A 17,305-nucleotide genomic window follows, 5' to 3' on the forward strand; every position below is an offset into this window, starting at 1 on the left:
CAAGCAGGGTAACGCTGCACGGAAGGAAGGATTTGGTGCTTCACAGAAAGCCATTAAAAGAGCTCTTTTGCTAATTCTAACTCTAATTAAATGAACACACTGTGAACAATAAGGCACATTTCAAGTGTGGGTTTTAAGTCGATACCATATTCTCCTCTAGAGCAGTTAAAATCATTGGAAGCCATAAAACATCACATTTATCTCCTATGTTTTTTCACACATTTTGTTTTGCAGGCCTTCTGGTCATTGTTCAGCGGGCAGACTCAGCCGGTGACGATCGTTTGCCGTGTGTGGAGATGGACACCGTGAGCAGTGTGAGTACAGTTTCACTTCTGGTCCCTCTTAGCGGGTGTAGCTTAGCGCTGAGAGGTCAGGCCTTCTACACCTCCGTCTCTATCACTGAAGGTGCTGGTGCAGTCTGACCGTTGACATTTAGCATTCCTCTGCGCTGCCTCTGGGATCTCAATGGGGGATTGAGGGGTGCAGAGGCCAGAGCCTGGTTCTCAAGGGTGAAAACAAAAAGGCTCTTGAAAATCCCAAGAAGTTCCCATGATCCCAGGAAAGACCTTGATCCGACCTGTGTTAGATTTCCATTCTGAGGATTAGGGCACACAAAAAAATACATATTTAACTGATATATTTTATCCTTTGCTCTGGATTTCGGACAATGAATTACAATGTTTTCCTTGACTGGCACTGACACATCTGGCATGGGGATATTTCCATAATGAGATTTTGTAATTTTCAGTTAAGTTCTGCTTTATTTTTCATAATTATTCTTCATTCATGGTCTTCACTGACATTTTAAGTCAGTGCAGAAGCTTGTTGTGACATTTTATGGTGGAAAGTTTTCAAAGTCATTGTTCAAGGTTCTTTTCCAGTAACATAATCTGTTAGCATCAAAGGAGCACACATGCATAAATAATTGACTAATTCACTTAAAGGGGGCCAGTGTAGATTAATTAAGCTTGAAGACTAATTATGTTTTCTGTCTACACAAACTGACGCGGTTGTTGTTTAATAAGAAACTGTTTGGTGGGTCACAATTACCGTGCACATATAAGGCGGCTCCATAAATTCAGGGTTTCACGTTTTAAGGGTAGAAGTGGCTTTGTGTGCCTTTGAAACAAAACGCTGACCTTATCTATCTTGATTTAAATAAAGATGCTTTGTAGATGTTTTCATTATGCCTATGACATTTTATTGTTATGGTCAATTCCATTATGTTGAGAGTAAAAAAAAAGACTTTAAAAGGATGAAAACAAAATCCACTTTTATGTCTCTTGATTTAGCAAGGCATTCAGGCTTATCTTTTCTATGTAATTCATCATTTTATTACTTCCCATTATGACATTTAGTCATGCATATATTTATAGTAGGCCGAGATGATTATATTCCCTTACACGTTAATTGACATTCAAATTCTGATCAATGCCACTCCACGAGCAGAAAAGTCTGAGAACAAACACAAACCAAGCGTGTTAGTTTTTTCCGTTTGAAGGAAGAGACAGAATAAGTGCATCTCTACGTAAAGCTCTTACAACTCCCGTCATGTCCAGAAACACTTAAGTCCTCGACTCCTGTGCCTTGAACGCGGGTCCAGAAACGGTCGGCGTAAGTCGCTCCGTGAGGACGAGGGTTTGCTGTCTGCACAGGGACAGAGGGAGGCAGCTCAAAGCTGGGGCCTTGTTTACAGCTGCGTGGGGGAAAAAACAGGCAGACGTAAATGAGGGTTGACGGTTTCATGAAGCACAATTGGTTGATGGCAGATTCAATGTGACTGGGCTGAACTGGGCGATGATCCGTACAGTATGCAAAATTCACTTTCGAGCTGGTCTGTGCCCACCAGCCCCTAGCAGCGAGCAGTCTTCCCCAAGCCCTTCTAGCTATGCCTTTGAATGCAACAAGAACTGAACAAGGCATTGTTGTGCTCAATTCCTTTTGACAACAATCACATTTCTTTTTTTTCTTTTTTTTTAAAGAGACAGAAAAGAAAGTCATGATTATTATTATTATTATTTTTTGACACCAGTTATAAATGATTTTTGTTCTCATGTTGACTGCAAAAGAAGCAGTCTGTGCTGCGCACAGTGAAGCGAGGGAAGTGAGACATCTTAAGGGGGCCTGCATGGATGCCGTCAGATGACACGAGAATGAACTCAGGGGCGATGGCGTTGTGCTACTGTATATGTATGTTGTAATGTACCCACATTTCTTGACACGTGATTTTGGCACAGCACCACACATCTAACATTAATGTGCAATGTTGACAGGGAATTTAAAAATGTTAGCTTCCACTGGGTCTGTCCACACTGCTTTTATCCCAGTGGCATTGGACTGCCAATGTTACCTCTGAAAATCTAGTTTATTGCATGAACATCTATGATCCTATTTTTTTTTCTTCTCCTCAGGATGGAATTGTTGTTTATCTTTTCAGAAATGCAGCATCTGCATGTTCCATCCGGTTATGGCACATTAAACCACAGTCCGTGTATTACAAGGAGCATGCTGTCAATGTCAGTGGGGTCTAGGGAACAAGATGAGAACCAGGCATTGTTCTTAGCGCTCTCTAAACAGAGAGGCTCACATGGTGCTGTGTGGATTAGATTTTTAGTGACAATGACCCAAAGCTTTGGGCCTGGGGTGTATGTACGGTACTCCTTCTGTGTACTTTCCTTGTGGGTTTTTCTTTTCTCTGTAACTGAACTTAAGGAAAGAATACATTCAGAGTAATCAGATGACCTATTGGCATTTGCAGGACATGGAGCTAATTTACTTTGCATTGTGAGAAACATGGGCACTGTTAGAAATGAGGCCACAACACAAACTGTGTCTAGAGGAGAACTAGTATGAACTGATATGAACATTACATAAGCGCAAACAAGAATAAAGAGGACTACAAAGTAAAACATCTTCATGAAATATTCTTTAATTCTGTTTGTGAGCTTTCAGGTTGAATTGTGTGTACAGCGATACGTAATACTTTTAAAGAGGAAGATGATATTCTAGATTATTATGTGCAGTAATTAGGGTGATAAACAAAATATATTTGAATAGCCTCAGATAAAACTTAATATGATTTCTCCTTTGATCTCTCCATAGGGCCTTTAGCCCTAAGGCCAGAAGCAATAATTTACGAAATAAGGAGCGTTATCCTCCTTCATTGTTCTAATTTGATGATTAATTACTTTGGCAAAATAATAACTCCAACAATACCTTTCACACAGTATGCTGTTAAGTGACTGAGCAACAGCAGTAAACATAGAATTTATTGTCGAGGAACATTATTTAAAATGTATTCTTTATGGTTTTTCAATAATAGTCAAACTTTAAATAACATTTAATGAATGCAAATGTCATGTAGCGTATTTAAATAACTGCTCCAGTTTACAACACAGTCGTGTTAAATTGGCTTGGTATCACACAGAGCAAATGGTGATTGTTTGTATTTTTTTTACCTGATTAATTTTCCTATAATTGTTTCAGGGAGTTTCTCAATTTGCATATGCACCCAAACAATATTCGTCTCGCAGAAAGGTGTGTCTGATGAAATTAAACAAAAAAAGTGAAGGAAAACAAAGGGAGACAATCACCACTGATGTCTCATGCTCCGCAGTATGTGAAACTCAGAAAAACTGATTGGTACCCAGTCAAAAAAGAAAATGGTTTTTAAATAAGTTACAATTAGATAAGCATTAATCTCAGTGGTATAAATGAATGTCTTGCTGTAGGGCTTCTTGAATGTAAAAACAGATTTACAAAAACTCCTCTTACCAGATTGGTCTGGAAGTAGTCCTTCTCCATTTTAATTGCTCTGTCATTTAGAGTTGAAATAAGCCCCCCACCCATTCTGCCCCTTGATTTTGCCTTTGAAATTAAATATTGTATACAAATACATGCTGTTCACGGGCATGAGCACAGTTCATCATTGAAATCTGCATAAAATGATGCTTAAAAAGCTCCATACGCTTTGAGCAACAGAGCTCTTTCATATGGTGCATTCTTATATAAACATATCCATAACAAAAACAACTACTTATGCCTTTTACCTCAGCTTTCTTATTGTTCAGCTTGTCCGTGGAAATGAGAGAAATGTGGGACTGCAGAGTTTGTTTCCACATACTCTTGATTTTCAAAGGAACCGTACTTGCTTTCATTCATTTCTCCTTTTTTTCTTTCCATTCATGACAATTTAGACCACCTACAAATCAAAATAGTGTTGACATAGCGTATCTATCGATATAAATAAAGATGGAAAGATAGATAGATGGATTGATTAATATTGACAGATAGATGGATGAATCCGTTATGTCCCACTTGTTTTAGTCATGCCTTACACGTGAATTATATATTGAAATGACTATATCCAAAATCCTCCAAGCTTTATATGATATAAGGAGGCCTGACACAGTGTTATTTAAAGACTATTTTTGTCTCTCCGTTGAGATTTTTTAGGTTGAGTTCATGTGAATGGAAGTAATGAGAAGTGTGCCTGGATTTCCATACTCATTTGCACAACAAGACTGTGTGCTTCTCATGCAGCCTGTGCAAAAATGCATAATTTTCCAGGAGAGAGTGTTGTTGCCCATTCATTTTTGAAACAAGGAGGAAGTATTTTAATGTGACCTTCATTACACATTCATGTCAACTTTTCTTATCTATTTATGATTAAATTCTTTTCCACTCCTGTTGTTCAATTAGTGCTTGACCCCTTTAGCGGCGATGTAAATTAAATGACATTTTAGTGTCGTCCCATATTTAAAATACTGCGTTAGTTGCGGATCATAAATGATGATCTTCATTCTGCAGCTAATTTATTCATTTAACAATTTCCCTCCAGAAGTTACAGCAGAAGGCTCTGCAGCAACCTAAGCAGAAGAAATCCAAGTCGGCTGAATTTCTGATGGGTGAGTCCTGCTTGATGAGTTATTGCTCATAATTTGTGTAAGGATTAATTAACTAATTACAGACAAATGGCTTTGGGCTAAATTTTGCTCTTGCTTGTCAGGGCGCAATTTGTAATTATTTTAATCATTTCTTCTTCTCATTTTTTGCTCCTCCTTTGCAGGATTCTGATTTAATTTTAACCTTAATTGTGTTTTAGTGTCATTCTAGGAGGATGCAAGCCCCTGCCAAAGAAAGAGGTGAAGCTTCATTCTTCATTAGCCTCAAATTTGTTGACAGTAGTTGTGTTCCGGATCTAACCTTTCTCTTGCTCCCTATTTCTTCTTCTTCTTCTTCTTTTCTCTCTCTCTCTTTCTCTCGATCGGTCTCTCTCCATTCGTGGGGCCCATGGTCCCTGCATTCCAAAGCAAGCGTGTCCTAACAAGCAACCTTCGTATAACTTCTTCCTCCGCTGGAGTACGCTACAGTCGTGGGTGTTCTATCTCGATCTAGAAGTACCCTCGACACAATCAGCCTTGACTCCCACTCTCGGCTACATGCCTTGTGGTGGGCTGGAGTCATAGGAGAGTGCATTTACATACGCTTCTCCGCTACCGAGCCGATCCACTGTCTGTGTGGTGTACTCACACCGCCCCCGAAACGCGGATTAAGGCCAATCAGGCATACGAATATGCCCCCTTATAATTCAGTATGTCAGAGAGAACTCTTGAGGAATGGGATGGTAAATTAGGATGTGTTCAAGGTTGCGAGCGTGCCAGTTTTCTCCGGAATGAGTCACATGTAGGATTTTTTTTAATTTAATGTGGGTTTTATTTCGCTTTTTGCTGCGCATGGCGAGTAATTATTATTAATTGTCATTATGTTTTATGCACCAGAGGTAAGATTGCCCTACATTTTTTCTATCAGGTAAAGAAATTCCTACCATAAACATATATGATATAGGAGGCTCATGTTAAATGTAAATCAGGAATAAAAATATGTTTTTTCATTGGCTGAAGATAATGGATAATGCAAAGCAATCAGTCATTCCAGAAGTTATCATCTTTGTTTCTGGTTTGTTTATGTCTGTGTGTGTTTTAAAGTCGGGTTCTATGAGGTACTTTTCCATAGTGTATAATCTGCAGTCAAGCACACTTCTCAAAAGTTTGTCCAACGGTGAGATGAAGTGGTGAAAATATTCTGAATACAGCATACACTGAAACATATTCTTTTCTTCTATAGTTGAGCCTTCTCTTTTAGGTAGCTACAAAGTTTAGCCACCGCCCCCCGTCCAAATTAGTATTTAGCTTGGTTCTAGTATTATTATCTTTTTCTGACCCTTAAACTGTAGGCATTGCACTGGTTATGGATATGTACCTCATACAACCCCACTTCCACAGATTAAAATAGGAAAAGTGTTCATCAAATGAAGAAAAGACAGGTTAGCCCAATTCTCAAAAGTTAGTTTTATTGGGAAAAGAACTGTCTCTTGGTGCACCAATATAGACTCTTTTCAAACATATATTGACATGCAGATGCTGATGAGGGAAGTTACAGATTTTCCTCTCTTCTTTTTTGTTCTATTAATTGGAAATGCTAATTAGGCCACTTACCATACCCTTAAAGCATACCAAATTAACTTAACCATATGGTAGTTTAATGATATTATAACTGAGGAAAATATGAAATATTTCATATGAGCACAGTCACTCTGTCATGTGTGTTTGTTATTAACAGGCTTCTGTCAAGTCCTTGTACACACTCTTATGACATGCATGTCTCAAAGGGTATTTTAAATATATCCCACAATGTGTTTTACAAGTTTAGAACCTAATTTGTTTGTGGTACTTACACTGAATATATGATTTACACAAACAAACTATGAATCACAAGCACAAAATGAGCAGCCCCTCTCCAGAGTGTGAATATGCAGTTCAGAGACTCGTGGGCCTTTATTGGAAGATCACAAAGGGAAATTGTTCCATGTTTGTGACACTTCTATTTGGCCACGATCAAAGTCTTACATTATCTTTCCTATTCTGGCTGCCAATAAGTTATAGTTACTGATAATGTGCATATGAGAACATAGCATGTAAACGTTCATTACAGGGATGAACTGCAGGACAGCCAGACTATTTAGGTAAATCACAGATATGATTCAAAAGGCGATCCACGAAGTCACCACCATTATGCAAATTTGTGTTTGAAAAAAGGGTTTCATAACCTCAGAGCTATTTGCAGAGAAATTGTTCAAATTCTTTGGTAACGATGTAGAGGGATTTAACGTGCACATTTCACAGTCAATTTATGCCGCTGTCGAGGATTTTAATAATGTTTTCAGTCTGAATCTTTAACTTAGAGTAAGGACAGTGGAAACCTCCTGCAATATACTTAATGTGAGCTTGAAATAATCCCAGTGAGCTTTTTTGGGTAGTGGCCTCGTGGGTCAGTTTTGCTGCTATGCAAACACACTTACTCATATTGTTATGCACGCGAGTGCCGATACCCACAGACTTCTATAAAGGCTATCTTTGTGTGGAATATATGACATGATATAATGCACCATGCTTCTTCTTTTTTTTTGCCCCACAACCTGAGAAATACAAGTAAAGCAATTTAGATTGGAGTGAAATATTCAAGGACTGTAATGAGAATGATTTGGGGTTAAGAAAGCTGCTTGGTGCGGTGTACCCTTCATAGAAAGAGCCCTGGAGCCATTGGATTCCCATAAACGCTGCAGAGCAGACTTGATACCCATAGGTCAATGATCGCTAATAAGAAGTCAATGAGACATGGGCTCAGGTTATTTTCCTTTGGATCTGCTCCTCCAAACTTGCCCGGTCCTCTGGGCCGCTGACCTCAGAGTATTTAGAAGGTATTGTCTTTGAAATTCCAGGTACTTTTGAGCTTGTAGACTTTCTCATTAGTTCCTTTTGAACACGGCAAACATATGGCAGTCGTATTTAAGAGATTGCCTGCCGTGACCTTTTGCGGCATGCTAATTAGGCCCCAGAGCACCGCAGGCCGGGGTAGAGTTGCACTGAGAGACCCGGCAGTGTCTTTCCCAGTTCTCTCTGTCTGCCTCTGTGCTCCCGGCTCATCATGGCTCTGCCTTATCTGGGAGCAGCCGCTGCCCCTGCCCTTCGACAGTGTGGGTTTCAAAATTAACATTTCGCTTCATGTGCTTCTAATAACCACTAACCTGAACCTGTACAACCCCCCCACCCTCCCCCTTAACAAACTCCCAAGCCCTCTTTCTCTCATACTCTCGCCTCTCGCACCTTCCACAGGAAATAGACGTGCCCAAAATGACTTTGACCCGGCGTCGGCTGAGCAGACACACCCAAGGCATTGCAGGATGACCGGGGTCAGCGCTGAAGATGAGCTGGAATTAAGTACGCCATTCTCCGTCATAATAGTTCTCCTCGGTTCATTAAAGTGAGGTGAGAAAGATCACCGGTAGCGGGCCGCCATTTGTGACGGCAGGACAGTCTATGTAAATACACCAGGTGATGGCGTCGCAAGATTGGCTCCCCGACTCGCTGTCATTGACGAAGGTCACGTATCATTGGTCAGCCTTCATTTCGCCATGGGTTTTTTCTTTCCCGTGTCAAAAGACACACGCAGAGCCACATCAATAGTTTGCAGCCCCCTCCTAAAGTAGGCCTATTAAAAGCAAGCTCCTGGGAGCCAAGTAATATGCATGTTATAATGAAACATGGCTATTAATGGAGAAACCATTTCACCTGTATCTTTTGGATATCACTGCCGTGTAATATCAAAAGATTGGCCAAACCAAATCTCATCACATGATGTTAATGCTCCTATTTCATTACCTCTCTGAATACACTTGATTTTCACCCCTCTCCAGCCACAGCTAATATCTCTGGTTTGCATGTTAAGCTGTGATTTAGATTGACTTGACTTATATGTAGAAAGTAATTTTTAAGCACACAAATACATGTTATTTTCCCTTTAGAGGCTGTACTCATTTTATAATTGTTTTGACTTGTAGAAATATTGAATGCTGATGAAAACCACCTGTATCAAAGAATGTCTGCATTTCTGGATGAGGAGGATACCTTTATAAATATACCTGGTATGTATACCTATATTAATATCCTTCTGTATCTTGGTCTATTTAAAAATAGCAAATATAGGATTTTTTTACCACTAACTCATAACAATTATTTTAACGTTACATTGCATTACTTTAATTTAGAATATTTTGTATCTATTGCATTACTTAAATTAAGAATAATAATTTATTGATTTTACATTTTTGGACATATGTTAATTTGATTCCTTGTGAGCATTGTTGACATATGGATAAATGTATCTGATTTTAAGTAAATTTTTCCCATATCTGGTCACTGCAAATGCTGTTAAGATTTCGTGTATTATTTACATTTCCACACTTTAGAACCAGATGTATATATTTTTTTTTGCATGGTTATTTACTGATACATTATATTAGCATTATAAAAATGGGCGTGATCAGAGTGTGTTACTGAACTAGACTGTTTGCTCCACACACACACCTCCCTCAACTGTTGCTAGGGAGAGATAAAAGGGGCACATACGGCAAAGTTAGTTTTTTTAATAACCATTGTGGCTAGCCAGTCGCCCAACGTCTTATTTGATTCGATTATTGTATGTAAACGCCCCAGAGAGCCGGATGAGTCATCAAACATTTGACACCATAACAGAAACCAAAGACGCTCTAACTTCCGTTCAGGTGGGATTTTAAGAGATAGTGTCTTGCGGTTAAGCTCAAGAGAGTGAAATCATAAACAACCCAGACACAAATAAGATGCTACTCACACTGAAAGCAGCACTAACTTAGAACAAATAACGAGACTAGAAATGGACCTTCACTTGAAGTCAGCTTTCCAAGCACAGCCATTGTCTCACAGTAGGCGTGCCTTTTCTCATTAGCTCAGTTTCAGTTAAATATGTAGCCAACCAGGCAACATTGAGGTGGTTTAAGCTGAGCATTGTTCTGGTGAAGACAGTCACACCAGATCCTGTTGACACGACGCACATCTTCCTTGTAATTCCAGCGCACAAGTGATGGGTTTAGGCCCGCTTCAACGCGGTAGAATTTAGTCAGCTTGTATTATTTGCCATTGTCTTGGATTTAGCTGTACCACCGAGATTATCAGCCGCATCCATTGTCTTGGAATGTTCATGAAATCCCACTGAAAAAATAAAGAGGATCTTGGATTACCAGTTCCTCCATGCAATAGGCTGAGAGACTGGGTCGAGAAGAGAGAGAGAGAGAGAGAGAGCTCTTACTTGTGTACTGTAAGAGTCCGACTGCGGTGCCTGCCAGTAAGCACTTCACCAAGCTACAATAGGCCTCATGACAATCACCTTATGCTGTTGTATGAATATACATGGGGCCTCCCACCGGTGGAGGCCCCATGTCTTCTTTGCAGCTGCACAGCCAGGACAGTGTCTGTCAGAACTGATCCTGATATTTTGTGACTGCTTCTCAGGCTTTTGTCTTCGAGTCTATAGCCCGCCATAAAGCACCACGCACATTTCACAAGAAAGAGCATGAATACGACAATGTATTAATGAAATGGACAGTGGCCAGTGCTGTAGACATTTTCTCAAAAAATAAAAGATTCCTCGAGAAATCCTTTCTGTCTTTCTAAGATCTTCAGATGTTGATGCGTTGCACTGCTTTGGCTTGAAGATGAATTAACACAGAATGGTATTCTTTTCGTTTTAGTTCTCGGTAAGACGTTAGGCATTGATGTCAGCTTCTATGTGAAAAGCATTAGTCAGTGGTAGCAGCTTTGGCTGGTGTGCATATAGACTGCACACGTTGAACACACAGATGCTCAAAGGAATGCCTCTTGCTTTCTACCTAGGCGGTGCAGCTAAACTGAAAAGACACAAAGCAAGCAGGTTAGACACTGTAGATTATGGTTCCCTGCTTCAGGTAATTAATTTAAAACTGCATCACATTTGGTCCAAAAGACAAACTTTCAATCAATGTATGGGCCCTTGCTCACAGTTTCATGAGCTTTACAGCTATATGCAACAAAAACACTGCATCTTCCTCTTGATTCCTAGTAACACATAAGATATCCATTCTCAGTTCTGCAGCCTCAGTTCAACCTTATGTATTTTAATATACATCTGCTCTTGTGTACTTCATTATTGCATTTGGTCAAAAATTATTGCCTAATTTCAAATAAATGTTCTGAGATATTTCTACTTAAAAACACAGACTTTTCTTGAATAACTAACTGTGTTCATATAAGCGAAACAATATCCAAACAGGCTATTGTGGTTTTTGTGTAAAAGCCCTTGTAGAACGAAGGTTGTGTCTCAATATGAACATTTAAAGATCAGGATTGAATGCATGGATGCTTTAGGAGTGGGCTTGAATATGATACCTCGGTTTTGTGAAGGTTCATATTGTGTTCTTGTGAGTTGCTGTCCACTGTCCACCTGCACATGTCTTTATGAACATACTCATCTCTGTGAGTGTGTGTCTGTTTCTGGATGTGGTAAGTATGCACATCCATCAGTATGTGTATGCATGTGTGTGCGTGTGTGGGTGTGTGTCTGTGTCCGGTTGTATGTGTGTGTATGCGCACACCCACTGATGCGTATCTCTCCAGGTACGCTGCCAGCCTCCAGGGATGAGGAGGTGTTGGAGGTGAAGGCGGGTGATCCGGTGCTTCAGCGGCGACTGCTGCTCCACGGTGGTGGTGATGCCTCGGGCTCCGGGCCCTCCCAGGCCCAGGCCATTGCCAAAACCCAGGCTGAGGCTAGTGCTGGGCTGGGAGGAGAGGCTGGACTCGAAGCAGGGAGGATGGTAATGGCCAGAGAAAGCACTGTAAAAGGTAATGCTATGCTATTATTGATGTTTTATATAAAATCTCCTATTATGTTAATATCACACTATTAAGTTTACTATCATACTCACATGTATTTCCTTTGAATATACAATCATTCATTTAAAAAACACTAGCAAGGAATCTTTCCAGGAAGTTGGATACATTTGTGTGCAAATCTTTGTCTCTGGACAATATCGTATTCCCTCTTATATTTATTGGTGGACACGATAAGACACATGACATTTCGATAAATATGATAGAGTTTGTGATGCCACTGTATTATGTCTTACAGTGAGCACAACTGAGGAGGTGATCCCCCACTACGCCCAGCAGCTGAGGGAGCGTGTGCGGCCTGACATGATCACGCTTGGCAGCCTTTCACTGCAGCAGGTCAGGGCTACAAAGAAGAATATCTGTGTCATCATCCCATATTCACCAGCACATCAGCCATGTCCATTATGCTGTGTATCAGTAGCTTTGGCTAATGGACATTGTGTGCATGTGTGTGTGTTTGTGTGTGTTGTGTGTGTGTGTGGTGTACGTTTATCCATTTTGTCTGTTTTTGTGTATGTGGGTGTGTTACGTACTCGCCGTAATACTTCCGTCTTTATTCTTCCATATTTGTTCGGCTTTCTGTGTCCCCAACCTTTCTTCCCCCACCACCGCTACCTTTATAAAAGTTCTGCATTACATGTTCAGTGCAGATGAGCTCAATCTCAGCTGAATGCACTAATTTGAAATCGCTTTTTGTAGAAAATGCTTTCATTCAACGTTAGATAACTCATTGATCATCAGCTCAGAATGTGTGCCTGGATTTCAAGTGTATAATCTATGCTACACGTGATATCCTCACACAATTAACTTATTTGTGGAGACAGTTTTGTTCTGTCTTTGAACTTTGTTGTGCATAATTATGCATATTTGTCTCTGACAGTGGCTGATTTCCTTCTTTCTTTACACGTCTTATGGTCTTTTCAGGAAAAATAGAGCGTGACTAGTTTTTATATTCCAACCGGGGAATAGGGGTATTGTGAACTAGCGTTAAGATCTGAAGCTCCTTTCAGAACAAGTGTTTGTTATCCATCAGAAAAGAAATGGGAGAGGACACAGAACATAGGGTTTCCCTTGTGTTGGCAAATCTAGATTGCAAAGAAACCTAAACATATGTGTTATGAGAATTCAAAACTTCTATCCACAGTATTTTTAGGTATAATCTCAATTGAAAAGAGACTCGGAGTATCAAATTGTATGAATAGAAGGTAAACATATTTTGGGGGAGAAATGGTTCAACAACATCTCCCCATCACTTAGAAGCCACAGCAACAGTTGTCTCATCCTCACTGACTCGATAATACCGTCTACTGTGTACTGTATCACTATTGGGATCAGTGTTATCTTATTCTACCATGATATGTATGCGCTCTCCTACTGTTTCCACACCCACCTCCCATTGAAAGCACATTATCCACCAGAGATTTCACATCTATTTTAAAAATAATCGTGTTTTTCTTCTTTCTCTATTCTGCCGCACAAAGCCTGTACAGGGCGAGACGCTGTCACTTAGCAGTGTCAATGCGTCTGAATGGGGAGTGTGAATGTGCTGACTGAATGTAAAACCGGCAGAAATACTCATCAAACGCTCCATGTCTTTAGGGCCTGGCTCAGTATCGATTGCCTGCAGATTGCATTACAGTTGCTCCTTGTGCTTAATTCTGCCATTATGGTGCACTGCACTGTTTCATCAAGCGGCATCCAAAGAAAGTGTGCATGTGTGTTTACACGGATTTTCAGCAAGTGGCTCAGAAGGGACCACTGAAGAGGAGGGAGTGGGCAAAGAGAAAGAAGAGCCTAATGGCCCTCTTCTCTGGGAATGTTAAGGTAAAGACCCATAGCTGTATTTATGCTGTATGAAGAATTCCTAGTTTTTTTAGTTAAAGGCAAAATAACCCACAGGACATTAACTAGGATACGGTATGGTGTTTAGAGATAATTGTACATGCTTGACATATTTCTCAAATTATTTTCTTTCTTCCCACATTTGTCCATAACATATGCCCAGTCTTATTCCTGAGCGCACATCTTTTTAAATGATTTCAAAAAACATTAATCGTATCTGACATTGTAATTTAGAGTGACGCAGCGTTTGCATGAAATTGTCAATTAATATTAAGATAATGCTAATGATAGTTAGCACAGTGTTTGTTAACATATCAGCTTTAATATTTAAAAGGAGCCTCAGTCACAAAGAGACGGTGAGGAGGAGGTGGGAGAAGCGCCGCAGCCCCGGCTGAACACACTGCTCCAGTGGTAAGTCCCGCCCTTTCCTTATTTCTCTCCATACGTACAATTGATGTCACATGACTGTAATCTTTAATTGTGTGAAAGGCATTTGTGATTCCACTGAAATTGGAGAAGGAATGAAATTCATATGTCCTCTGCGTGGCTTCCCCAGTTGATGGGCGTTGCATTGTGGGTAGCATGGCTCGAGGTGACAGAAATATGTCCATGTCATTGGGCTCCGAGGCGCATCAATTCTTGTTCCCTCCACTTTAGTCGGAGATCACACATCAAATCTTGTAGCGAGAGCGCCGCGGGCGATCAGCTTAGCATGTTTAAGTTTTAAGCAATTACGGACTACCATGCTGGCTGACATGATAAAATCAAGAAACTACTGTACACATCAGTATCTTCTCTTGTGTTTGGTTGTTTTATGGGTGGGTGGTAGTCGGACACCAGCCCTGTCAGATTAATGTGGTTCGGAGTTTAGCGAGATGACCTCCCCTCGACAGCCTTGAACCCTGTAAATTCCTTCTGATATCAATGGTGGGTGGCTATTAGACATGGGAGACTTTCCATGCATCACCTAGGGCTAAATCTGCCTGAAATTTAATGAGAAATGATTTCACTTTTTCTCTCTCTACGCCTATGAAAGGAAAAAAAAAAAAATATAGAGGAGAGACGGGGAGCTGACTTGTGGTTTTTGTAACAAATGTGTAATTCATTTGTTTCCACTGTTTCTGATTTAATGGAGGTCGAGTAATTGCATTAGGAAGCACATTCAGCCTTGTTGTGAACTGATGAAAGCACATGTAATACTTTTGATAGGCGAACAGTAAGGAGGGAGAGAGGGAGAGAAGGGAAAGGAAAGAAAGAAAGACCCAGTGTCAGCCTTTGATGCCGAGCATTTATTTGTTGAATTATCCTTCCTTTTACAAGCATCTTATCCCCAGTCACAGGCAGGCCAGGGCCCCTGTGATATTGCTTTATTTTGAGGAATTAAGAGAGGTGGCGAAGAGACAGAGCGAAGCAACCGCTTATTACATTACCACTGATAAGATTGAAAGGCCGAGAAAGGCTGAGAGAGAGAGAGAAAGAGAGAGAGAGAGAGGGACCCAGTGGAAAGTGTTTTGTTGTGTTGTTATTAGATTGAGCCTCAGTTGGCTACAGAGTGGAACAACAGAGAGTCCAAAATGCAGGCGGCTGTTAACAGGGTTAGCTCCTTGTATTCTTGTGTGTTGTGTACGTGTGTTTGTGTGCGTGTAGCAGCAGAACCATGGACAACCCGTCACTCAGAGCGCTGGGGGAAGGCCGAGAGGAAGCGATGGCCAAATACGGGCAGCTGACAGAGCTCCCAGAATCCTCTTCTTCAGCATCAGGGCCCCGGTGGCAGGTAGGGGCTCCGCTCAGACTGTCGACATTCATTAGAAAGAGAAATCACACAAACAGGAAGTGACACACCTTTAATCTCCAATCGGCTTGTTCCAGAGGAGGAGACACAAGAGGAACATATTGATCCCAAAGTGTTTACAAATCTAAAAATACATGCAGCGTTGTTTGTTCAAAAACAATACGTGATTATGTGAAATCATGTGATGATTGGGGAAATAATACAGCATATTTTTATTCCTTTTCATACCCCTGCACTCCATTCATTCCACTAATGGGTAGTGTATGGGCACATACCCACACAAAGACACATTCACACGCAGGCACCAAACAGATGAGCTAACTATTCAGCCACATTATTTTTATACAGTACACAAAGATCTTGTTTTGATTTGTATTCCTGCCTGCTTTGTGTGGATGTTGTTTGTGGTTTAAGAATCAAAGTAGGAGGAAAAAGGAATCTTTGGAGATGAAAAAGGGAACAGAGGGAGAGGAGAGAGGAGAGAACCAAGTGGGAAAGAGAGAAGGAAGCTGCAGCTTTAGCGGTAGCATCACCAGCTGTGGGAGGAGTGTGCTGTTGTGTTGCATCTGGGGATGAGGCTGCCATGCCACCGTGCTGGCTTAAAGATGTAATGAATCTTCAGTCGGGGGCTTTCCTTCCAGGGTGACAACTGGCTTTGAGGAAGGTTGTAAATGCAGGGGAGATTGTGGTATAATTCCTCAGACTGGCGTTTGTGCCCCCCAGTCACCATTCGATTATCTCCCAAATTGCTGTGTTTCACTGAGATAAAGATTTTTTATGGCTTGCTGACTTGAAACAACCGGCACAGGCAGAATAGGGGGCAAAGAGGGAGAGGGAAGAGAGAAAGAGAGAGAGAGAAAGCAATGGCCAAACCTGCCACGCATAGTAATTTCCTTTGGTAAATGACAAAATCTTTGTTTATATGACATTTCCCTAAAATTACTGCGGCGAGATGAATCTGAAATATAAAATGTCACATTTGGCATGCAAAACTATGAAAATATATTTCTGTGAAAAATTCATGGAGGCATTTAATTTAGAACGTGTTTAATAACTGCGGCAGCCTGCATCAGTAATCCTGCCCGGAGGTCCCAAAAAGATTGTCATATTTATTCTCTCTTTTCTTCACCCCCCTCCTTCATTCCGAAGCCAACATTTTTTAAGGGTAAATGTTCATTGTTAATTAAGATTTACTAATTAAAACGAAAATAATTAACGAGAAAGCTTAATCTCTGAATATTAGCCCATACTTAGAAAGAAAGGAAGTTTTTGTATGTGGCATTTCCTGTCTCTATTAAGAGTGCATTTTGTGTGATCAGTCAATGTGTGGAAAGCCCTGAAAAGATATTTCAGAAAAAAGGACGGCTGCTTGCCAGCAGAACCACGGAGGATCCCTCGCTGGAGCCTTTGATCTCATCTGTAGGAGTCCTGTAATGTTATGGCACTTTAGGCACAACTCAGGCTTGGGGCAAACAAACCACCTCTGATATGGAAAATTGGCTGACTTCACCTTTTACCTTCGCTTTGCTGTCTCTTACGTCGCCCATGCAAGCATGTGGGCCAGATAATAACAATACCTCATAAAAACATACATAGTGAAAATTTGACACCGGTGTGATGTTATTGTTTTTTTTCATTTTTTATTTATTTGCTTATTTTTGTCCTTTCTCATCTTCCTCCTCTTCCCTTTCCAGTCCTCATGCATACATCTCTTTCCAGTGTGGGGGCTTGGAGGCCTCCATCACCTCCCCCCAAATGTGAGATGTGTGGGCTAAACCGCTTTGCCACCAATTATACTAATTTCACTTCTGCCTAAATTGTTTTTGTTGTTTTGGTATGCAAAGATGTGCACAGTGGGGAGATTGAGGGGCAT

General features: G+C 40.7%; 1 protein-coding gene across 1 annotated transcript in view; it reads left to right on the top strand.

The window, feature by feature from the left end:
• Positions 1–238: 238 nt before the first annotated feature.
• Positions 239–17,305, top strand: part of ofcc1 (orofacial cleft 1 candidate 1) — a 78,761-nt gene continuing 61,694 nt past the window's right edge. The window contains 5 exon segments of the mRNA XM_056434709.1: positions 239–314; positions 4,841–4,907; positions 8,175–8,279; positions 8,900–8,983; positions 11,526–11,576. Of these exon segments, the coding sequence (XP_056290684.1) occupies positions 297–314; positions 4,841–4,907; positions 8,175–8,279; positions 8,900–8,983; positions 11,526–11,576 (325 nt within the window). The 5' untranslated portion in view covers positions 239–296.

This window comes from Pseudoliparis swirei, chromosome 16 (genome assembly GCF_029220125.1).
Source record: "Pseudoliparis swirei isolate HS2019 ecotype Mariana Trench chromosome 16, NWPU_hadal_v1, whole genome shotgun sequence".
NCBI lineage: Eukaryota > Metazoa > Chordata > Actinopteri > Perciformes > Liparidae > Pseudoliparis > Pseudoliparis swirei.